This window comes from Grampus griseus (genome assembly GCF_964374135.1).
Source record: "Grampus griseus genome assembly, chromosome: 16".
Lineage (NCBI taxonomy): Eukaryota > Metazoa > Chordata > Mammalia > Artiodactyla > Delphinidae > Grampus > Grampus griseus.
The window spans coordinates 70,194,115-70,218,775 of NC_139010.1; the positions used below are offsets into that span (position 1 = coordinate 70,194,115).

Genomic DNA, 24,661 nt, shown 5'->3' on the forward strand with positions numbered 1-24,661 from the left:
TCAGCTCTCTTTCAACTGGACAATTGTCCAAATAATTCACAAACCCAACCACAGTCCCTGGGCAACTGGCTCAGCAGGTGTTCCAAACACTTAATGGCTACTTCAGTTTGCTAGTAACACTAGTCACACCATAATCAAATGTGTGTGATTAGCAAAAAAAAAAAAAAAAAAAAAAAACGCGCCCTTATCCGTGACTGGTGGATATTCGACAACTTCAGTTTCCTGGGTCAATCCAGTATCTTCCTCCAGCGGCAACGAACAAACACTGCACAATGAACAAACAAAATTCAAGTACGTGAAGTTGTGCTTGCACTGAGGCCACCCACACTCCTATCTCCAGACTCCAGAGGTAGTCTGCCTGAAGGCGATCAGCTCTCTCTCCAGCAGCCTCAAAACCAAGCTTCACCTGCCTGATGCCTCCCACCGGCTCGACCGCCTCTTTGGGCATTAAAAGCTGCAAGGCCAGCGGAGTGGGCCCTCACCCCCTCCAGGGAAGGGAGCGAGGGAGCTGCCAGCACAGCTCGCTCCACAAAAGCCACCAGTGCTCTCCACTTCTGAAGACAGAGGCCGGGCCCTCAGGGATCCCCGCGGTCGCCCACCTGCCACCCTCGCGCCTCGGGAGTAGCTCCAGCTGCGTCCGCTCCCATCGTGCCCCCTCCCCCTGCTTGGCTGACAATCTATTCGCACCCGCACTTTCAGCACTGCAGGGTAACAAAATGCAGCGTTTGCATATAAGCCAAGGCCATTGGCTAGTCACTCCCAACTTTAAGAAGCCTACTCCTTTACCTTTCGTGCCGTGGCGGGAACAGCTTCGCGTTCCCAATGCTGTGTCGAATCAGCTGATCCTGGTCTAAACGTGAGACTTTAAAAAGAAAAAAAGTTGGGGCCCTTTAAAATCCTACGGATTTATTTTGTTTTGTTTTAGTTCTAAAACCTGCTAATTTCCAAAGTGAAGGGTGGGGAATTGTTCTCTTGGAGCTTCTAGAACGCTGGCCCAGAAGCCTTTTCCGTGTTGAATCTGGCGCTCTGAATGTCCAGGCTCAGCTGCGGCGAGAAGATTTAGAAGGGGCGGGGTAGGTTGGGACGGTAGTTTAATTACGCGCCGGGGAATTGCGTCAATTTGTACTTTAGCATTTGAAAAAAGTGCTGTGAGCGTGGAGTGGGGCTGGTGGAGAGTGAGGCGAATGTGCGGTTTTGAAACCAGAGGACCGTAAGTCCCTCTCCCTCCAAACGAGACCGTCCCGCGGGCTCTGCGGCCGCCTCTGGACCGTCCGGAGAGAACATGGCGGCGCCCGGAGCCCGGAGCTGCAGCCTCTCGGGCCTGCTCCCGGCTCAGACCTCGCTGGAGTACGCTCTGCTCGATGCCGTCACCCAGGAGGAGAAGGACAGCCTGGTCTACCAGTATCTGCAGAAGGTGGACGGCTGGGAGCAGGACTTGTCAGTGCCCGAGTTTCCGGAAGGTGAGGGGCTGGCTTCGGGGTGGGGACCCCTCCCGGAACCTCCCCTTCCTCGGGGACGGCGCCCTCCCCTGAAGCGGTGGGCGAGGCGTGGTTCTGCGGCCGCGCCGGGCAGAGGCGCTTCGCCCAGCCGAGCCTCAGTCTCCAGGCGGCGGCGGCGGCGGCGGACCGGGGGTTTGTGGAGGGCGAGCACATGCATCTTTGTCTCTGTTTCCTCCCTATCTGCCCGGGCCGTGTGTTAACTCAATAGACTTTCCCTGTTTCGTGACCCCTGTTGGCAGTGATTCCAGTGTCCGTGCCCATTCAGTCTGGTTGCCCAGCATCGTCATCATCTTTGTGCATCATCCTAGCTTCCATTTATTGATTACTTCTTATGGGCCGCACACAGCCCTAAACACAAGGGTATTATCTTATTTAATCCTCTCTGCAAACTATTTGAGGTGCTCTTCTTAGTCCTATTTTATAGTTGGGAAACTGAGGCCCGGAGACAGGGAGGTTAAGTCGTCTGCCGAGGGCCTCACAACTGAGAACGGCTAGAGTTGGATTATACAGACACCCCCCCCCACGCACTCCCCCGCACTGCATCGGCCGGTTTCTTAACTGTGTCACACTCTTCCGTTCAAAGTCGTGAAGCTTGTAATTTTAAAAATCTGAATCAATTATGGCCAGTTTCCAGGTTTGAATCCTGGCTCTGTGAATGTTTGGAGCACGAGGGAACTGATAGTCCCAGCAGTGCTGTTTGTGAAGCTCATCTTGCTATGATAAATGAAACCGAACTTTACCTTCTTTGGTTGGGACTGGCATTGTTTTGACTGGTGGTGTTGGCGTGCCTCCTGGCATGACACTGAAACCACATGTATAGTTAATTGGTTAGATGTGGCAGGGTTCAGTATCTCATGGGAGGTCTATTGGAACTTTGCCTCTGACGACAGCCTCGTCTTTCGAAGCCTTTTGCTCTCGCCTTCATACGTGCTTACTTTATCTGTTATTAATCCTATACTGGACTTGAATTATTGTGGAATTCTATCAAAAGAATTGGGTGCATTAGTGCTTATCCCATCAAAGAAACTTTAAAAGTTTATATACATGAATGTGTATTTTTTTTTTAAAGTCTGTAAGAAGTTAGTTATATATTGTACCCTGTCGTAAAATGGGCATGCCAGCAGCTAGGATTTGGGCCAGTGTTTTTATTTTCTTGTTTGTATCTACGATGAGTGTATTTTATTACTATGAGCTTTGATCTTTGTGACTCATACGTAATACAACAAAATATTCAGCCTTCATATTTGACACAAATTTTCTGCTGGACCTGATTATTGAGAACAGAATACTAGATGTGAGTTTTTTCTTGGTTTCTTTATCAGTTACTGTAATCAGGAAGTCATAAACATAACTCAGAAACACTGTGCTTTGTTAATTTCTTCAAAGAAACATGTTTTATGAGAAGCTGTGTGGTATAATGGATGGATTCAGACAGAACCAGAATTAAATCCCAGTTATTCCATTTGTCAGTTGCATGATTTTGAGCAAGTTAGTTGACTTTGCCAAGCCTTACTTTTCTCACTTATAAAATGGAAGCAATTATTTACCTTTCAGGTTTATTATGCAGACTATATAGTGTATCTAAAGTTCTTACTTCATAGGGGAGCTCAGTAAATGTCATTATTAGCAGCTTTTAAAGTTATATTCATTGTTATTATTGTTATTATAAAGTGAATTATTAAGTCTGATAAGCACCTAGCACAATAAGTGACATGTAATTATACTTTCCCTGCCTCTCCAATCTAAGTCACTTGACTATTTACAGAAAATAAATTTGAGACAAATTCATAAATATTTTAAAATTAGGATTTGAAATATACATAATTACTTTGAAGTTTTATAGGGTCACTTGATCTGGCATACTATTAAAACTTTATCAAAATGGATATTTAAGACCTCACTGTACCCTAAACCTCACTAGGTGTGACTAATTGGCAGAAATACTAGTTTGATTTGCAGACTTTTTTTTTTTTAGAATTTTGTTTTAATTGAGTAACTTCAGTTGCTGTTATTAGTTGTTAGCTGTTATTATTCATTTGTTCCACCCAGCTTTGGCTTTCAGTTTCTATAAAATATTTCCAAATACCTGCTTCAAGTTATAATTAATACTTTTAGTATCTGCATTTATTTACTTATAAGCAACAAACTCATTATCTTTGTTTCCTTAAATTGGTTAAACAGAGATGCTGTACTTTTAATCTACTTTTGTTTAACAAAATTTTTCTTCATAGTGCATAGTTAAAATTGTAAATCATGGTCAAGTAATTATAAATTCTAATTTACAAAAGCACAGATTAATGAGATTCTGTTTTTCTTTGGAGGGAAGGGAACATGCTCTTCTTCAATATTAGTGTTGCTTCCATGAAATCTATAATAATAGCAGTGTGTTTTGCTTAACTTTGCATTTAAAATATTTTGTATTTGAGGTCTCATTCAAATCCAGAGCATTTCAGCTCTTTTATGAAATTGGCTTAGGTATTTTGTATGCTTATCCTTATATTTTAACACTTTTTTGATATTTATTCTTAAGGTTGACCTTCATTCTCAGTAGCCCATTTGTACCTAATCATGTACTTAAGTCCTTTTAATATTTGATATTTCCTCTTATTTTTACCTAAATATGTTAATCTTACTTCCTTTCACACACAGACTAATACACCATTTCTGAAAGAATTTAGTAGCTTTTTCTTACTATATTTGCAGACTGTCTCATAGTAGTAGCTTTCTCATCTTCTACCTCCCCACTCCCTTCCTGCCCTGCCAGTCCCTTCCTTAGAAATAATAATTGTTCACATTTTAATAGAAAGTTTTAAGTAAATTATCTTGATCATTTCCTTTAATCATTTTTTATTTTGTGTAAATTTCAGGATTAGAATGGCTGAACACAGAAGAATCTATTTCTGTCTACAAGGATCTATGTGGAAAAGTGGTTGTCCTTGATTTCTTCACCTACTGCTGCATAAACTGTATTCACCTGTTGCCTGATCTTCATGCATTAGAGCACACATACTCTGATAAAGGTATCTGCCCTTTAATTGGTTTCTAACAGTCTGTCCTGGCATAGTCACTGGAAGAGTAGCTGACTCATTTTGCTCATAGGAGAATGAAACATTCGGCAAGACTTCAGTGATTCTAAAGTAATTTCTAATCTATGAATTAAGGACTTCATGTACCTTTTCATGAAGAGTTAAGCTTAGTGATGACCGTTTGCCTTCCTAAAGAACCAGCATTTAGTCTATGGTCTTTCTTTAAAGATAGGACATAGTTTACTTTTTTCATGATCAAGTATTTTAAAAAGGTCATTTTGTATACCTGGACTTACCTAAATTTGTTCTATGAAAAAAAGAAAAAATGAAATGTGTGACTAATTTTATATTCTTCTTGTTGTGATAAAAAGGTTTAAAGTTCTTATTAGGAAATATGAATAAGCTTCCTTTAATCTCAAATGACATAAACTACTACCTGTGCTAATATTTTGGAAGGCAAAATATTATAACAGATATTTTTCTTTGACCCTGCTTTATTTAAAAATTGTTTATAAAGGTTAATGTTTTCCAAAGCACACTAGGAAATCCTTTTTTATGGTATTACAAATTCTGAAAATGTAAGAGGTTATACTTAGTATTTTCTTTAGAACTTTGACATTTTTTCAGATTTTTTCTTGTTTACTTCTTTTTAAAAAGAGAGCATATGGGATAAATGAAACTAATTAAAGGTGCCATTTAATTAGGCTTAAATTAATTGAAGCTGTCCTCTTTGCAGTGACTAAAAAGAAGAGAGGGTTACTGATCTTGTGAGAGTAAAGATGAGAATAGAGTATACATGTACAAAAATGAAGGATTTCTTGAAACTTAGTTTAAAAAAAGGAGTGTTGGATAAAACCTTCAGTGCAGGTGAAACTTCAGATGCTTTTAAATTGTAACGGGCTGTATCTTGGAATTGCCTATGGGTGAGATTTACCAAGAACTCAAATATTCCCAATAGCTAAACCATGTTTTCAAAAATTCATCTATATTTAAGAAACATGAGTATTTCATTATCTCCTAGGTTTTGGATACTTAAGTGTCTTGTTCAAGTCCATGTAATAAATACATTTATTGAGTATTATGTGCAGGGTACTCTAACTGCTGGGGAAATATGTAATAAAGTTGAATTAAAGCATTATGGAACATGGGGAAAGGACCAACTCGCTTTGCCTGGAAGCTTTGGAAAATATTTCTCAAGAGAAGGAGACAATTAAGCTGGAACTTGAAAAATGAGCAGGAGTGCAGCTGAAAATGAAAATGGGGCAGGAGGGACACTCCTGGCTGAGGAAGTGACAGGTAAACAAGGAGGGAAGCACAGAAGAGTAGGTTTGGAGAGTGGTAAATAGTTTAGTGTCGCAAGGTTATAGGGGCCCCTGGGAAGAGTTAAAGGGGAGGAAGGCAGATTAGGTTCAGACTTGCGTTACGAAGGGCTTTGTATAACGTTCTTAATAGTTAATGGACTTTTTCATCCACTGAAAGTACAGAGATGTTCAAGGTTGTTTTTGATTTACTTGTTTTAGAGGAGGATGACAGTACGATTTGTGTTTCAGAATGGCACTTACAGACTGGGTTAAAAATCCCAAAGTTAACCATTTCCTACTTAAGATCACCCCTAATGGACTGTTTAACTTAATTGGTTAACCCCACACCTGAAGCAAATTCAGTGGCTTCTTAGAATGGATCCTTAACAATCTCTTTACCAGTTTACTGAAAATACTTTTATAACACACTGTGACAAAAAATAATAACTATTTTTATATATAAATACACTTCTGAAAAGTAAAATACTTTGTAAGTGGTTTCAACATTGTAATTTCAAAGAAACATTACTTCATTATGCTGCTGTATGAAAATGCTGGTAACTTAGAAATAAAAGATTTTTGTATTGCTTAGAAGATAAGTTCAGTTCATATTCACAAAAGCAGACATACCTAGAGATTATCATATGAAAGTTCAGTAGGCTGTCACTAAATTTGCTTTCTTGTTGCTGTCTTTTTTTTTTTAATTTTTATTGGAGTATAGTTGATTTACAATGTTGTGTTAGTTTCAGGTGTACAGCAAAGTGAATGAGTTATATATATGTATATATCCATTCTTTTTCAGATTCTTTTCTCATATAGGTTATTACAGAATATTGAGTAGAGTTCCCTGTGCTATACAGTAGTTCCTTGTTAGTTATCTGTTTTATGTATAGTAGTATGTATATGTTAATTCCAATCTCCTAATTTATCATGATGCTGTGTCTTATTTCATTACTATCTGATGTTTCTGAATTTATCTTCAGCAATGCTATTTATGTTCTTGAAGAGACATTAAGCAGCCTGTTTCTATTCCATGAAATATTCAGTTCATTTTATCAGTAAGCTGGAAATGCTCAGCTGAGTGAGGAAGTGCATTTTAATTCAAAAACACTCTGAAAGAAGCCCGCTTTAATACTCAGTCTCCTTCCTCTGTAAACAGCTTTTAAAGTCTGGTTTGTAATGGTGATCAGTATCACTTTCACAATAGCGTAAAAGAAATTATAAATGCCAAAGATCTAAAGCAAAAGTAAAAAGATACTTAATAGTAATGAATGGTTCTGGTTTCTCCTTGAGGGTTTCTAATTTCTTTTACCTGTTTATGCTGGATACATTAATGATATATAATACCCAAATTTGGCACAATGGCTATCATCTAAGGAAAAGCACTTGTTTTTGTTTTTGTTTTTTTGCGGTACGCGGGCCTCTCACTGTTGTGGCCTCTCCCGTTGCGGAGCACAGGCTCCGGACTCGCAGGCTCAGCGGCCATGGCTCACGGGCCCAGCCGCTCCGCGGCATGTGGGATCTTCCCGGACCGGGGCACGGACCCGTGTCCCCTGCATCAGCAGGCGGACTCTCAACCACTGCACCACCAGGGAAGCCCTGAAAAGGACTTGTTTTATAAGAAAACATCTAGTAGGAAAAGTTGGCATATTTTAAAATGTGTTTGCTAGGTGAATGTTAATATATAATTAAATCAGACTTTAAAAACCTAAATGCCATAACACTGCTGAGTAAACGCTGGTATTCTTGTTATGGGGTATATGCTGTTTTTCACTTTATTAAAAATTAGAAGAATGTATTTCTAATTTATAGGGAAACTAAACCTTTTAATGAGTCAATATACGGTTTTACTCTGTGTCAGAGTTCCCAAAACTTAATTCTTTAGGAGGACTCACAGGATTCAGCATGTAGCTGTACTCATGGCTATAATTTATTACAACAAAAGGACACAAAGCAGAATCAGCCAAGGGAAAAAACGCCTGGGGCTGAATCCAGGGGAGGCCAGGAGCAAGCAGAGTCCTCTCTCGGTGGAGTCGCGTAAGAGGCGCTTAATTCCCCCAGCAAAGAGTTGTTACAGTGAGTTTGGACGTTGCCAACCAGGGAAGCTCACTAGAGACAGCACCCAGCACTTTAGGCCTTGTGAGCTACTCTCATCAGTTCTGGGAATGATGGGAACGCTTCCGAAATACAGGCAAGGACCAGCCCTGTAAGCAGGTCTTGGAAAGAATAGTAGTGGGGCCTGCTATGTTAACGCTTTTTTGTACACACTTCACACTTTCTTTCTGCAGCACCTCATATACTGATTATTCTTTGTTCTTAAATAAAGTATGATGAAAATATTGGCTGATTTATGGCAAACTTTCAGAGTGTTTAATGTAGACACAGGGAAATGTCAGTTTTTGAAATTAAAAAAAAATTCACATATGTTTCTCATCTCTGCTTTAATGTAGTGTTTGGGTGACTTTGATTTTTTTTTTTTTTTTGCGGTACGCGGGCCTCCCACTGTCGTGGCCTCTCCCGTTGCGGAGCACAGGCTCCGGACGCGCAGGCCTAGCGGCCATGGCTCACAGGCCCAGCCGCTCCGCGGCATGTGGGATCCTCCCGGACCAGGGCACGAACCCGCGTCCCCTGCATCGGCAGGCGTACTCTCAACCACTGCGCCACCAGGGAAGCCCCCGATATTTTCATGTTTCCATCTCTCCACATCCTTCTTCCCTTCCCTCCCCTCGGGCTATTCTAGCCTCTGTGACCTGCCTTCATCTTTTCTTGCCTAGTAAAGTCATGCTCGTCTTTTAGATCTCAAAATGCCTCAATTTACAGGTTTTGTAACATCTAAAACTCCTTAAATATTTTTAGTTTTTGCATTGAACTAAGTTATTATACTGCCTGTGATTAAACTGTACTGTTTGCTATATACTATATTTAAATGTTATATATTACTATGCATAATTGTATTTATATGTCTATTCATTTCTGAAAAATAAGACCTTTGTAATTAGTTCCCTGACCAGGGATCGAACCCATGCCCCCTGCAGTGGAATCACGGAGTCCTAACCCCTGGACTGCCAGGGAATTCCCTGAAGTTTCTTAAATGATTTTAAAAAATTATTTTATTACTCATATTTTAGAAGCAGCTATTCTTTTTATTTGGTTTTACCTTTTCTCTTTCCCTTTCTTTTTCCTCTCCCTGTCGTCTCTCTTTCTTCCTTTTCTTCTTTCCATGTTTTATTTTAAATGTAGTAGTTTTGATCCATGTGTTGGCAAAAGATCCATAAAGGGAAGAATCTTTTACATACTGTTTTTTATTCTGTATGATTAATAGAACAAGCAAAATATTTTAAGAAAAATTTCTGTACACTTTAAGGTTGTTGACACTGAAAAAATGAGATGCATAGCTATTTGGCAGTTGTCCTTGTATGTAGACCAATATAGATATTCTATTTAGACAATACGTTGTGGTTTATATATTGTACAAATATGTTTCTTCAGTATTTATGTCCTGTCCATTCATTTCCTATTATGTATGAGACACTATGCTGGTAAATAATAAAATAGTGTATGATCCCTAAATAATTAATAGGAATTACAGTGTAACAAGGGGAAAACTTACAATCAAATAACCACACAAATATTTTTATAATTTCTGATTAGTGCTAAAAAGGAAAATTACAGGGCTTCCCTGGTGGCGCAGTGGTTGAGAGTCTGCCTGCCGATGCAGGGGACACGGGTTCGTGCCCCGGTCCGGGAAGATCCCACATGCCACGGAGCGGCTGGGCCCGTGAGCCATGGCCGCTGAGCCTGCGCGTCCGGAGCCTGTGCTCCGCAACGGGAGAGGCCGCGGCAGCGAGAGGCCCGCGTACCGCAAAAAAAAAAAAAAAAAAAAGAAGAAGAAGAAAGTTACAGACTGCTATGAAAACAAATAATGAGGTTTACTCTAATCTGGAAGAATTAAAGAAAGCTTTTTTAAGAGTAAAAATTGAGCTGAGATCTAAAAGACAGGTATGACTTTACTAGGTGAGAAGGTTCCAGGCAGAGAGACACTATGTGTCAAGGCTTTAAAGCAAGAGGAATAATGATATTCTGGACGAACTAAGAAAGTCCTGGTCGCTACAGTACCCTGAGGGAGGGGAAGAAGAGTGGATAAAGATGCTGGAGAGGTGAGATGTGGTTTTTGCATGTGGTTTTCCATTGGGAAAGCCTAGGAAGGATTTTCTGCCAGAGGGTGATGTGATCAGATTTGTGTTTTTTAAAGATCACTTCATCTCCTGGGTGGGCAACTAATTAGTGGACAAGAAATGGATTGGTGACAAGGCTGTCGTGCTCCCTGTGAGATATGATAATAGCTTAGCCCGTTATAGCTGTTAAGATCAATAGGACTCAGTCATGGATTAACTATGGGTGATGAGAGAGGGCTGGTTGGTTATCACAGAGATATCCTAGGTAGGTTTCTGGCTTGTGTAATTGGAAAGACGGTGGTGCCATTTGGTGACAGGAAACGCTGTAGAAAGGGCGTTTGGAGGGGAAGTTCGTGAGTTTAGTTTGAAGTATCTTTGAGACTTGCACTTCATTCTCCATCTGACTTCCATTGCTTTTAAGAAAAAGATCTCAATCCTTATTATGACTTACGAGACTGACCCTATCTGTATGTTTATTCTTGTTTTGTCCCATGCTCCCCTTTGTTCTCTGTGTTTAGTCACTTACCTTCTTCAGTCTCTGTCTTGTCCCACTTTTCAATGTGTTGTTTTCTCTCCCTGAAATCTCCTCTGTTGCTCTCTTCACATAGTTAACATCTTCTCATCATTTAGATCTCACCTCAGTCATCACTTTTTCAAAGAAGTGTTGGGATATATTGACCAAAGGAAAGAAATACATTTTTTGAAGTAATAAGGTATATATTGTGTATATATATTATATATATAAAATATATTTGGACTCATGGTTTCTTTTTTAATTTGTTATTATAAATCATCAATCATTTGTTTTGATTTTCAAATTTTCTGTATTTGACTAATGGGATCCCCTTCAAGCTGTCACCTGTGCCCTTCTGACATGTCCTTATCATTCTCTGGCGCTTCTTTACTTGTCACAACAAAATATTTCCGGGTTCATCTTCTACTTTCCCAGCCCCATCTCTGAATCAGCCTCTTCTCCAAGGAGCTCTCATTCCTTTTAGTATTGAACATTGGGAATGGTTTTGAGAAACCAAGATCCGGGCACTAGACATGTTTGTTGCTGTTGGGGTGTCTTTGCTTCCAGTCCCTCTCAACTAATTTAAAAATTACTTAAACTAGTCCCTCTCACCCCCCATGAGGTTATGTTATTCATTTGAAATATAGCTAGATTCATTTGTTTCTGTTTGTACTTTTAGGCCCCCTTTCTCCATTTCTGTTGATTTTGTTTTCGAGTATGCAAAATTATAAGATGGTCTGAAAGTCAGAACTATACAGAAAGTATAGATCCATCCACCCATTTCTTCTGCCTGTTCCTACGTTCTCATTCTTTCTGTCCCATTCTTTTTCTTTTTTAAAATTTCTTGTTTTTTTAACATAAAAACTGACATACTATTGACATTTTTGTGCACTTCACTTTTATCATGTGACATTTTTCCTGGTAGTCACTCCATATCAGTTTATAAAGAACTTCCTGGTTACTTTTAGTAGCTGCATAGTACTTTGTGTGTCCATAATTTATTCAGCCACTCTCCTATCCTGTGTATTGGCCCTTACTTTGTTTATAATATTTAACAAACAGTGAATAATCTTGCAGATACATTTTTGTACTGCTGGTAGTATATCTTAAGGGTAAATTCCTAGAAGTGGGATTGCTGGGTCAAAGTTAAATGTATATACAATTTGGTTAGATGTTGCCATGTTCCGTACCAGGAGGACTGTACCAGTTTACATTCTTTTTTTTTTTTTTTTGGCCACACCACACAGCTTTCGGGATCTTAGTTCCCTGACCAGGGATCAAACCTGGGCCCCCTGCAGTGGAAGTGCAGAGTCCTAACCACTGGACTGCCAGTGAGGGAATTCCCTCAGTTTGCATTCTTACTAACAGTGTATGGTGTCTCTTTCCCCGTTGCCGCTCCAGTAAAATGTGTTGACATATTTTTACTGGTTTAGTATAGGAGAAATGGTATCTCGGTGTAGTTTTAAATTGCATTTTAGAGTGGAGTTGAACAAGTCTTTTCATATGTTTATGGCTATTTATTGTAAATGGGGTTTTGTTTACCATTATATCCTCCAAAACTGGGTATTATGTAGGTATATAAAGTCTATTGACTTCTGTGTGTTAATTTTATATTCCACAACTTCCTGAATCTTTTATTATTTGGGTTAGTTTTGTAATTGATTCTGTGGAGTTTCCCTAACATACTATCTTATTATCTGCAAAGAAAATTTCCAATTCTTACGCCTATAACTGATTTCTCTTGTCTGATTTTGTTGTCTACTATCACCCTTCCTACTCATTGTTAAATAGTAGTGGAAGCAGTGGACATCTCTGCCTTGTTCCTTATCTTACTGGAAAACTTCTAGTTCTTCTCCATTAAGTTAGAGGCTGGTTTTAGGACTCGCTTATATTTATTAACTCAATTAACAAATTATCAAAGTACAAAATTACTTTAAATTATATCTCAGTAAACCTGATGTTAAAAACAAAAATCTATCTCTGCTACTTCTGGGTTTGGAGGAGAATGGTGGCTACCTAATTTTGAATCTCCCCATGTCTCTTTCGCCCGCTCCCCAAACATAAAAACAACAGGGAGAGTAAATAGAACCACACTTGATCCTACCTTCAGCAATACTAGGAGACAGAGAATATCATGGCCTTCAAATTACCTGTAAGTTGTGAAATGAACTTACTTCCATTAAAGATCCTGCTGCTACTAGCCAGCAGGTGCTGAGAACAGAAATGGGGGAGGCTTAAAAGACTCCATGAAAAAAAGAAAGTGGTTCAGAAGACTTAGGCAAAGCACAAAAAGAGTAATCCCCTTACCTGCAGAAAGAGAAACTCCAACACTATAAGTGCAAAATACTGAACACAGGTTTGGATATACTAGAACATAGTACTAGCCCTTGAAAGAGTGTGGGACTGGGAACAGAAGCCTCAGAGAAGCATCGCTTCTGGAAGAGAATCAGATATGTAGAGGTGTGTGTAGTTTCCCTTGGAGATAGCCTACTGAAGGGAACGAAGAAGATAAGAGGGAAAAGTTAAGGATGCTGCAGAAACAAAACAATATACACATCAACTCCTTCTTCCAACGGCGCTCTCTGAAAAGAGACTGCACAGAAAAGGGGGACTGTCAGAAGAGGGCACTCTCAAACTAGGAGCTCTGTCCAAAAACTGATTAGGATTATTAAAAAGCAGATCACATCCATATAAAACTGTAAAAAGCTGAAAATGTGATTCAAAGTTGAAATGCTGATGAAAATTCTCACTTAATCAAAAAGTTGACAGAAACTATAACACAGTCCTCCATACTGAATGACATATCCTCTAAAAGTATTTAGGAATAATGAAAAAGCGTGAATCAGAGATTTAAAAACTAAAAACAGAAATGGACGTGCCCCCCCACCCCCACAAAACAAAGGAAGAAATGAGTGTTGATTGAACAAGAAAAGAAATAGAAGAAAAAACTCCGAATAATATTAGAGATGAAGACTAAATTACAGGGTGTCCAAGGGGTAATAAATTCATGTAAAAATGTTATAAGGGGCATTGAGCTAAAGCAGGGATATAAAAACAGACTTAGAGACTGAAAACGAGCTTAAAAAGAAAAAGAAGTAGTAAAAAGGGTTAGAGAGGAAATGATTGAATTGGAAGACTAGGAGAAGAGGTCCAACATAAGACTACTTTGGAGACTGGAGAAGAAAATCAAAACAACTAACCAGAACTAATATCTAAAATTAGAATCCAAGAAGACATTCCAGAAATAAAAGGAAGCTTAAATCTACATATTGAAAGGGCCTACTAGATACCAGGGAAAATACCCAGAACAGGCTAAGAAGTATCCTCGTAAAACTATTACACTTTAAAGATGTTTTAAAAAAAAGTCCTCAGGGCCTCTAGGAAAAGATGATTTTGAAAGACATGTAAATTAAGACTGGACAGACTTTTCACAAATAACATACAAAGCAAGGTAACAGTGAAGCAACGTTCCTAAGAATCTTAAGGAGGTACAAACCAAGGATTTTATATCTAAGCAGCTGCCTTTCAAGAATCAAGGTTATAGAAAGTTTTTTTAATTTGTTTTAATAAATTTATTTATTTATTTTTTGGCTGCGTCGGGTCTTCGTTGATGCGAGCAGGCTTTCTCTAGTTGGCGCGAGCGGTGGCTTCTCTTGTTGTGGAGCACGGGCTGTAGGCGCTCAGGCTTCAGTAGTTGTGGCACATGGGCTCAGTAGTTGTGGCTTGCGGGCTGTAGAGCGCAGGCTCAGTAGTTGTGGTGCACGGGCTTAGTTGCTTTGCGGCATGTGGGATCCTCGTGGACCACGGCTCGAACCCGTGTCGCCTGCATTGGCAGGCAGATTCTTAACCATTGTGCCACCAGGGAAGTCCTAGAAAGACGGTTCTGAATGTCCAAGAACTCAGAGAATACTGTGCCCATGTGCCCGTTCTGGTGAATCTACTTGAGGGAGATTCTAACCAGGTATGACTAAGGAAACTCCAGACGGATGAATGAAGACTTCATACATGTATTTGTAGAGCTGTGACCAACAAGGATGAGGCGTTTTGGTGAATCAGTCAGAGTTTGATCAGGGGAGAAGGACCACTAGGAGTAAGGAGAAGTAATAAGGATTTGTTAACGGCACTTGACTTTATGTAATTGTGGGAGCTGGTTAACTAGTCTACATGTATATAGCTGTTGCTTCTGTGTCTGATGCCTCAATTTGAAGTCAGAAGTTCAGGCAGTTGAAAAGGAAAGATGGATAAGAAGTAGGGGAGATCAAGGGTAAACTACAACCTGCATGCATGAACTGGAACCCGTAAGGATGAACTGGAACCTATGTAAGCTTCCAATTTAAATAATGAGGTGACCAGAAAAATAAGTTTGTTCCCCTCATCAGGAGCTAAAAACTTACCTGGCCCAGGAGTTGCAAAAGCTGAGGGAGGAGATCTGGCAGGAGCTGGTGCAGCTGCCGGGGCCCAGCTGCTACCCCACAACCACTGAGGTGAGCCAGTAGATGAGCTACAGAGTGTGTAAACTGCAGTAGCACCTGGTGCCCTGCACCAATCTTCCAACAAGAGAGGATATGGCTGCTGCTGCCCTTAACACCTTCCAGTTCTCTCACATAATATCTTGTGGTCCAGGATAACCCAGAGCTAGGCAGGGAATAGAATACTGGAAAACAATTCCAACTTAGCTAAGTCTATAAATCCATCACCCAAGAGTAGAGGAATAATATAAAATCATGTATTCTGACAAAATTAGAAAGAATGCAACTAAAGAAAGATGGAAAGAAAAAGGAGAGAGGGGAAACAAGACTATTGATTATTGTATAGGTAATAAGTGGTAACGGATGCCATTTAAAAATGATAGGTCAGATAGCAAAAGGTTATAAAAAATGGGGATTAATACTTTTATAATATGATTAAAAAGTATTAATAGAAAGTAACCACTGGAACAAAAATAGAAAACTTTTTTTTTTTTTTTTTTAGAAAACTTTTAAAATAGAAATAAGTTGCTTCCTTTATTGCTTGGTACATGGATATTCCTAATTGTTTTATCTTTGTTGTGAATGCTTTTCACATTAAAACGTTTCTTCCTTTGCCCTGTTTAATGCTTTGGGGCTTGAAATCTACCTTGTTGGGTAGATCCTACCTACCAGGATCACACCCTTATATTCCTGTCGCTTTCACTTGCCCACGTATCTTTGTGCATATCTTTATTTTTAGCTTTTCTGATCCAAATCATTTTAGTAGGTGAGTTAAACCCATTCACATTTATTTATAAGTAGTGTTATGTAGTTATTGTGTTATTTTGTGTATTAGGTTTTATTTGCTGTTTCTCAACATGATGTGCTTTTTTGCTATTTTACTTTACTGATTTCTTTTGATATGTAGGAAGTGTTGTATTTCTCTTTTATTGGTTATCTTTGTACTTATAACTTCAAAAAATAATAATAATGAACATTTGTTGAAGTTTTACAGTAAACTAGGTACTATGCTAAATGTCTTATACAGATTTATCTTTCTAAATCTTCAAAACTGACCTATGAGGCAATTCCTGTTATTTTCCCATTTTACAAATAAGAAAACTGACGCACAGAGAGATTAAGTAACATGCCCGAGGTAACATGTTACTTGGTAATCAATGCTGAGTTTTTCTCTGAATCCAGCCTAACACTTCATACTTTTTTTTTCTGTATTATTTTCTTGATATACTGTATTGATCAGATAGAAGAAATATGTTGTTTTTAGTTTTCAGCAGGTCTGCTGTCTACAACAAGGTTTGTTCTAAGAACTATACAATAGGAATTTTAAATAAAGACCTTATGGAAACATCTTGCTTATATTCATTATGTTAATCTATAGTAGAGTTAGGTCAGAAAAATTTAAGAGGATAATGTGATAATAAATACCAACAAAAAGCAATCATAGTCACTGTGAATTTCAAAGGGGATTAAAACAGGTGGAAAAAAGTTATAAAATTTCAACATCTTCTAAGAAAATAGAGAATATTATTTTAAAGCTTTATCTAGATAAAGGACACAGGGTTTTAAACTTAAAATAGCTGCATGGTTTTGATCATACGTGTTTGAATTTAGATTTAAATGTTAATTTTTTATTCATGAGTGTAAACGCAGTTGAAGATACTAATTTAGTTCTATGTTTCCTCTTTTTTAATCTCTGACTGTTTATATTTGTTTATGACCCAAAACCTAATATGTGGATGGTGATATTCAAACTTTAATACTTCATAATGTTCAACGTATAACTTTTCCCGTTTAGATGGTCTTCTGATTGTTGGTGTTCACTCGGCTAAGTTTCCAAATGAAAGAGTCCTGGATAACGTTAAGAGTGCTATTCTTCGATACAACATCACCCACCCTGTGGTTAATGATGCAGATGCCAGCCTTTGGCAAGAACTAGAAGTTTCCTGCTGGCCAACTCTGATCATACTTGGACCCCGTGGAAACATGTTGTTTTCTTTGATTGGAGAAGGACATAGAGAGAAATTATTTTTATATACTTCAATAGCTTTAAAATATTACAAAGACAGGGGACAGATCAGAGATAATAAAATTGGAATAAAACTCTATAAAGATTCTTTGCCACCTTCACCATTGCTGTTTCCTGGCAAAGTAACAGTAGACCATGTTTCTAATAGATTGGTAATAGCAGACACTGGACATCATAGAATTTTGGTCGTCTGGAGGAATGGACAAATTCAGTACAGCATTGGAGGTAAAGTTTGCTAATTATGTTATATAATGTATTTTACATTATACATGTAAAAAACTAGTTCAAGGAAATGCATTAAAATTGAAATTTATAAATAAGAACTAATTGTAGAAGGGCAATATACACTGATTTTAACTTCATCAGAAATTATTTTGTTAATTGTGTCTGAATTAATCTCTTCTCACTCCCTCAAAAACAAACAAAACTACCCCAAAAAACTCCATTAAGATCAAAAGGAGGAAATCTTTTGTGTAATTTTCAAGTATATTCATATATCCCATCTTGTTTTTTCAAAAAACTGCCACAGTATTGTATCTTATGAAAGTATTATATACATTTTAGATTTCAGGCATTTTAAATGGAAGTATTTCACTTTCCATCAAAATATAGCCATATATATATATATATATTTATTTGTTTGTTTATGGCTGCGTTGGGTCTTTGTTGCTGCGTGCAGGCTTTCTCTAGTTGCAGCAAGTGGGGGCTACTGTTTGTTGCGGTGCACAGGCTTCTCATTGTGGTGGCTGCTCTTGTTGCAGAGCACGGGCTCTAGGCAAGCGGGCTTCAGTAGTTGTGGCACGTGGGCTGAGTAGTTGTGGCTTGCGGGCTCTAGTGTGCAGGTTCAGTAGTTGTGGCGCACGGGCTTAGTTGCTCTCCGGCATGTGGGAGCTTCCCGGACCAGGGCTCGAACCCGTGTCCCCTGCATTGGCAGGCGGATTCTTAACCACTGCGCCACCAGGGAAGTCCCTAGCCATATGTTTTTTAAGACCACGGCAATACCCTAGGAAGTTGAGTCTTAGATTATGAAATAACCTAGGATTTGTATATTATTATACTTTTCTCTCCTTCCATAAGAACTTAAGCATACTTCTGAATCCATTCCATTTGGTTGTAGTGAAATAAAATTATCATATAGGCATAGATCATTTTCTTTCATATCTCCCTGGTCTTGATCTAAAAAGGGCTCTTATTGACATCTTATATAATTAATAAAATCTGTTAAGTACATTATTAATCCTGCTCACCAGGCTGAACTGACATCTGACAACATAATTAGTCAAAGAGAAAAGTAATTCATCTCTTTGCAATCCTACTTTGGTCACACATGCAGTGTTAGTACATAAAGTAGGGATATCAACATTCCTGATGCAAATAAACAAATAAACTAAAAAATAAACTAATTGTTTCCTAAGTCCTGAGGCTATTCTTAGTATGCCAAGGTATCATTCCCTTAGCTCTTGAATTCATTTGTTTCTTATTTGTTGTTTCTGTTAGAGTATGTGTGTGTTCTATATGGTTTATTTTGCTTGGGCAACTTGGTATTTTGGTTAATAACAGGAAGTTATGACAGTTGTTACTCAAAAAGCATCTGTTATAGCAAATTACGTTTAAATGGTTAAAAGTTTTTAATAGATTTCTAAAATTTTCTAGTTTAGATGGATATTCTCCTTTGTTAAACAGAGGAACCAGCAGCAAGCTACCTTTTCCAAATATGTTTCTAGGAATATTGTTATCTTGTGATAAATTTATAGTTATTCTACAGTTTTTAAAAAAGAATTCCGTGGTCAGATACACTCAGGAAATACTGGTCAGATGTGCTTTAAAAGATTTTTGGTGGTGGTGGTGTCACTGTACTCAGATCTTTTACTCTGCCTAATGTATCTCATGAATATATGAGAGGAGGTTATAGTATACAGTATTTTCCAATCTGAAGTGATCACAGTACTCTCCCTTTTTTTTCCCCAGGGAACTCTCATCACCAACAGTAATAAATAGTATTATTAATAATAGTAATAATAGCAAACAAAAATATGCCTGGCATTATTCTAAGCACTTTACCTGTATTAATTTATTTAGTCCTCACAGTGCTATGAGTTAGGTATATTATTAATTCCATTTTACAAAAGAGAAACTGAGACACACAGAACTTGCCCAGATCATCAGCTAGGAAGAGCTAGGGTTTAAACGAAGTCTGTTAACTTGGGATTCATGGACTATTAAGAAATGCTTGAATGATCCTCATGATTTAGGAACCCCTTGAAATTCCTGTGACATTTTATGGGCATGTGTATTTTTGTAAGGAAAGCGTTCGTAATTTTCAGTTGTAAGCAAAGGAGTTTATCTTCCAAAATTGTTAAAAATCATTCATCTAGATTGTAAAAGATTTAAGTTATTTTTTAATTCTTTCTAGTCTAGATAATAGGTAATTAAGATGCTTTTTAAAGTAATTTCTTCTGCTATCTACTACTAAAGTGTACTAGTAACCATTATCTAGTAAGCCCTGTCATTAGCAAAACTTACTCGAGAAAAATAGGTATCTTGGGATACAGTTTAGTTTTTAGGTAGAAGTATCAAGTTATTTATATTAAAATCCCAGCTTTAAATACAAATTTTATTTTTTCGGTGTTAATTTGAGATAACTTTAAGTGGAAAAATTTTGTCTTACAGCTATCTTGTCTTGTAGGACCCAACCCTGGAAGAAAAGATGGAATGTTTTCAGAGTCAACTTTTAACTCACCACAAGGTGTAGCCATAATGGATAATATCATATATGTGGCAGATACAGAAAACCACCTTATAAGAAAGGTAATTTTCCATTTTAAATAAAGTTTTAATCCTTCTAATCAGAAAAACTTATATTTACTTGCTACATAAATATTTGAAGTGAGAGGGTGTTGCTTAAATACTTCAGATCATCCTCATTCAGCTTTGTTCAGAGGTTACTTGCTTAACTTTATTCTTAGACAAAACACATCAAATCGTTTTCTTAATCCTTTATTTTAAAGTCATGTGCCTAATCACCCAAAAGCTCCTCATTTTGAGGTATTTTCCTAACTACTATTTATAAAGAGATGCTTTGTCCTTTTTCAGTTAAATTTTCTCAAACTTAGAAAAAAAAAAACATACCACTCCTGCATCCCTTCAGCTCTTATGCTTTGTCTGGGAATACTTATCTGTCAATTAGTCTTAAAATTTATTTTATCTCATTATAAAAGTAATATATGATCTTGTTTTTAAAAAAATGAATTAATATGTAAAGGTAAAAAAGGTCTCCTAATCATCTATTCAGGCTCTCCAGGGGTAACCAACCATTGTTAAAATTTGTGTCTTCAGAAATTTTCTACTCATGTACGAATAATTTTATACTGAAAGGACTGTCTCTAGAGAATCTTCTTCTTTAAACAAATGGAATCATAATGTACATACATAATTCCTACATTCTTTTTTTAACTTTTTTTTCCATGTTAGTCATATGACTATGACTGCATAGTATTACCTAGTTATTTTAAACATTTCTTATTGATGAGTATTCTGACTGTAATCTGTTGGTCTTTAAGTTGTTATTTCTGTTTGGAAAATAAGTAAGTTCATCTAACCCATTCTGTCTGAACATATATGTACTACATATTGTACCTAAGTACATTTAGGTACTTCCTTGCTTTTCTCGCTATTTCTCTCTCTTGATATTTTTGCCCATTTATATTATAAAAATTATCAACTAATATATATATAATAGGAAAAAACATATGTAGAACATTTAATAATAACCACTGTAATGTAAATCTCCATGAGGGCATGACATTTGTTTTCTTTACTACTGAAATCCTAAGCACCTAAAACAGTGCCTGGCCCACAGTAGGTGTTTATTAGATATTTGTTGAATTAATTTATAAGCAAATAACATCTGTTGAATGAAGCATTTTCTAAAGCGTGAATTCCTCTTAATATGAAAAGATGTTACATGAAAAAAGGATTTTGTGGATTTATAAATTAAAGCAGACTTTTTTTTTTTTTTTTTTTGCGGTACGTGGGCCTCTCACTGTTGTGGCCTCTCCCGTTGTGGAGCACAGGCTCCGGATGCACAGGCTCAGCGGCCATGGCTCACGGGCCCAGCCGCTCCGCGGCATGTGGGATCTTCCCAGACTGGGGCACAGACCCGCGTCCCCTGCGTCGGCAGGCGGACTCTCAACCACTGCACCACCAGGGAAGCCCTTAAAGCAGACTTATTTTTTGAAAGTCTTGCTAATATATTTTAATATGCTAACATATTGTGAATACACTAGTGGGGGGATATGTGTGTGGTATTTCTAAACTTATTTGACCAAGGAGCCCTTTTTAGGCAGAACTTTTCATAGGACTAATAGCTTAATGTTGTATACTCTGGGAAGAGTGCTTTTATGTTATAACTCCTTAGAGGTCAGTATTTCCTTATCATTATCTTTTGGGGGTTCTATGCTTCTAAAATTCATCATAGTGTCATAGATATCTAACAGGATATTGAAGTAGTAATATATGTAGCCCACAACATACAGGGAGTACTTGTCCTTTTTTGATTTTATGTTATTTCTCTTGCTTTAGGACTTAGTGGGTTTTGGAGTATTGACTGCATTTCAAATACTTTTTAAGTAGCATAATCATGATAAATATAGGTTACTCGAGGTCATTTTTATGACTTAGTTTAGTGTCTGCAAAAATGGAAATGAGAGAATTATGATTTCTTCCTTTTGTTTTAAAAAAAACAAAAGTTTTAAAAGTATAAATGTATTTATTGTATTTTACATTTGTTTAAGATCTCATTTGCAGAGGGTTGATCATACTCCTACATTCACAGCTCATGAACATCATCGTTCCATGCCGACCTGTCTCTTGTTAGAATAACTTATTTATTAATTTGTAAATTCCTCTTCATCTCCATTCCCATTTCCCCTGCCATTCCCTGTACATAAGTACTCCCATAGGCAGCCTTTCTGATATGTTTGATTCACATTTTCTTATTTATCTGTGATCTTGTAAAACATGTAGTATTTTGTGTGTGGTTTTTTTTTTTTTTTGGTGTGTGTGTGTTTATAACAACTTTATTGTGATACATTTTACATAGTACAAAGGTCACCCATTTCATGAATATAATTCAGGAATTTTTAGTAAATTTAACAAGTTGTGTAACCATCACCATAAATCATTTTTAGAACATTTTCATCCTCCTAGTAAGAACCCTCATGCCCAATTACAGTTAATCCCCATTCCCACCCCCAGCCCTAATCTACTTTTTGTCTCTGTAAATTTGCCTCTTTGAACATTTCATATAAACAGAATCATACAGTGTATGGTCTTATGTGTCTGGCTTCTTTTATTCTGTGTAATGTTTTTGAGGTTCATTGATGATGTAACATGACAGTAATTAATTCCTTTGTATTGCTGGATAGCATTCTGTTGCATGTATAAACCACATTTTATCTGTTTAACAGTTGGTGGGCATTTAAGGTGTTTTCCAGTTTTTGGCTATTTATAAATAATTCACATATAAGTTTTGTGTGGACATACATTTTTATTTCTCATGGGTAAGTCTGTAAATACTGGAAGTGTTGATTCATATGTTTTATATTTTGTGTTTAATTTTTTGAGAACGTGCTAAACCACAGTGGTTGCATCATTTTACATATCTACCTGCAATATATGTGGGTTCCAATTTCTCCATATCTTCACCATTACTTATCATTTTCCATTTTCTTTTTTTTTCTTTTTTTCATTTTCCATTTTTAAACTTCTAGGCATTCTACTAGATATGAAGTGGCCTATCATTGTGGTTTGGAATATGTGTTTCTCTAATGAGGAATGATGTTGAGCATCTTTTCCTACGTATATGGACCATTTGTTTATCATCTTTTGAGAAGTGTCTATTCAGATTCATTGACAATTTTTTATTGGGTTTTTGTGTTTTTTATTATTGAGTTGTAAGAGTTCTTTATATATTCTAGATGCAAATTCCTTATCAGATATATGATTTTCAATACTTTCCCACATTCTGTGAGTTGTCTTTTTTTTTATATATATACAAAAGTCAATTGCTTTTTTTTAACATCTTTATTGGAGTATAATTGCTTTACAATGGTGTGTTAGTTTCTGCTTTATAACAAAGTGAATCAGTTATACATATGTTCCCATATCTCTTCCCTCTTGCGTCTCCCTCCCTCCCACCCTCCCTATCCCACCCCTCTAGGTGGCCACAAAGCACCAAGTTGATCTCCCTGTGCTATGCAGCTGCTTCCCACTAGCTATCTATTTTACGTTTGGTAGTGTATATATGTCCATGCCACTCTCTCACTTTGTCACAGCTCCCCCTCCCCCTCCCCATATCCTCAAGTCCATTCTCTAGTAGGTCTGTGTCTTTATTCCCGTCTTACCCCCATGTTCTTCATGACATTTTTTTTTTTTAAGATTCCATATATATATGTGTTACCATACGGTATTTGTCTTTCTCTTTCTGACTTACTTCACTCTGTATGACAGACACTAGGTCCATCCACCTCACTACAAATAACTCAATTTCGTTTCTTTTTATGGCTGAGTAATATTCCATTGTATATATGTGCCACATCTTCTTTATCCATTCATTGGATGATGGACACTTAGGTTGTTTCCATCTCCTGGCTATTGTAAATAGAGCTGCAGTGAACATTTTGGTACATGACTATTTTTGAATTATGGTTTTGTCAGGGTATATGCCCAGTAGTGGGATTGCTGGGTTACATGGTAGTTCTATTTGTAGTTTTTTAAAGAACCTCCATACTGTTCTCCATAGTGGCTGTACCAATTCACATTCCCACCAGCAGTGCAAGAGGGTTCCCTTTTCTCCACACCTTCTCCAGCATTTATTGTTTCCAGATTTTTTGATGATGGCCATTCTGACCGGTGTGAGATGATATCTCATTGTAGTTTTGATTTGTATTTCTCTAATGATTAATGATGTTGAGCATTCTTTCATGTATTTGTTGGCACTCTGTATATCTTCTTTGGAGAAATGTCTATTTGGGTCTTCTGCCCATGTTTGGATTGGGTTGTTTGTTTTTTTGATATTGAGCTGCATGAGCTGTTTGTAAATTTTGGAGATTAATCCTTTGTCAGTTGCTTCATTTGCAAATGTTTTCTCCCATTCTGAGGGTTGTCTTTTGGTCTTGTTTATGATTTCCTTTGCTGTGCAAAAGCTTTGAAGTTTCATTAGGTCCCTTTGTTTATTTTTGTTTTTATTTCCATTTCTCTAGGAGGTGGGTCAAAAAACGATCTTGCTGTGATTTATGTCATAGAATGTTCTGCCTATGTTTTCCTCTAAGAGTTTGATAGTGTCTGGCCTTACATTTAGGACTTTAATCCATTTTGAGCTTATTTTTGTGTATGGTGTTAGGGAGTGTTCTAATCTCATAGTTTTACATGTACCTGTCCAGTTTTCCCAGCACCACTTATTGAAGAGGCTGTCCTTTCTCCACTGTACATTCCTGCCTCCTTTGTCAAAGATAAGGTGACCATATGTGCGTGGGTTTATCTCTGGGCTTTCTATCCTGTTCCATTGATCTATATTTCTATTTTTGTGCCAGTACCATACTGTCTTGATTACTGTAGCTTTGTAGTATAGTCTGAAGTCAGGGAGCCTTAT

General features: G+C 37.5%; 1 protein-coding gene across 1 annotated transcript in view; it reads left to right on the top strand.

Annotated features, from left to right (window-relative positions):
* Window positions 1-1,120: 1,120 nt before the first annotated feature.
* NHLRC2 (NHL repeat containing 2) overlaps window positions 1,121-24,661 on the top strand; it is a 60,566-nt gene continuing 37,025 nt past the window's right edge. Inside the window, exons 1-4 of the mRNA XM_082673159.1 lie at window positions 1,121-1,460; window positions 4,367-4,519; window positions 16,780-17,235; window positions 19,697-19,818. Of these exons, the coding sequence (XP_082529285.1) occupies window positions 1,283-1,460; window positions 4,367-4,519; window positions 16,780-17,235; window positions 19,697-19,818 (909 nt within the window). The 5' untranslated portion in view covers window positions 1,121-1,282. The remainder of the gene's footprint in view (window positions 1,461-4,366; window positions 4,520-16,779; window positions 17,236-19,696; window positions 19,819-24,661) is intronic.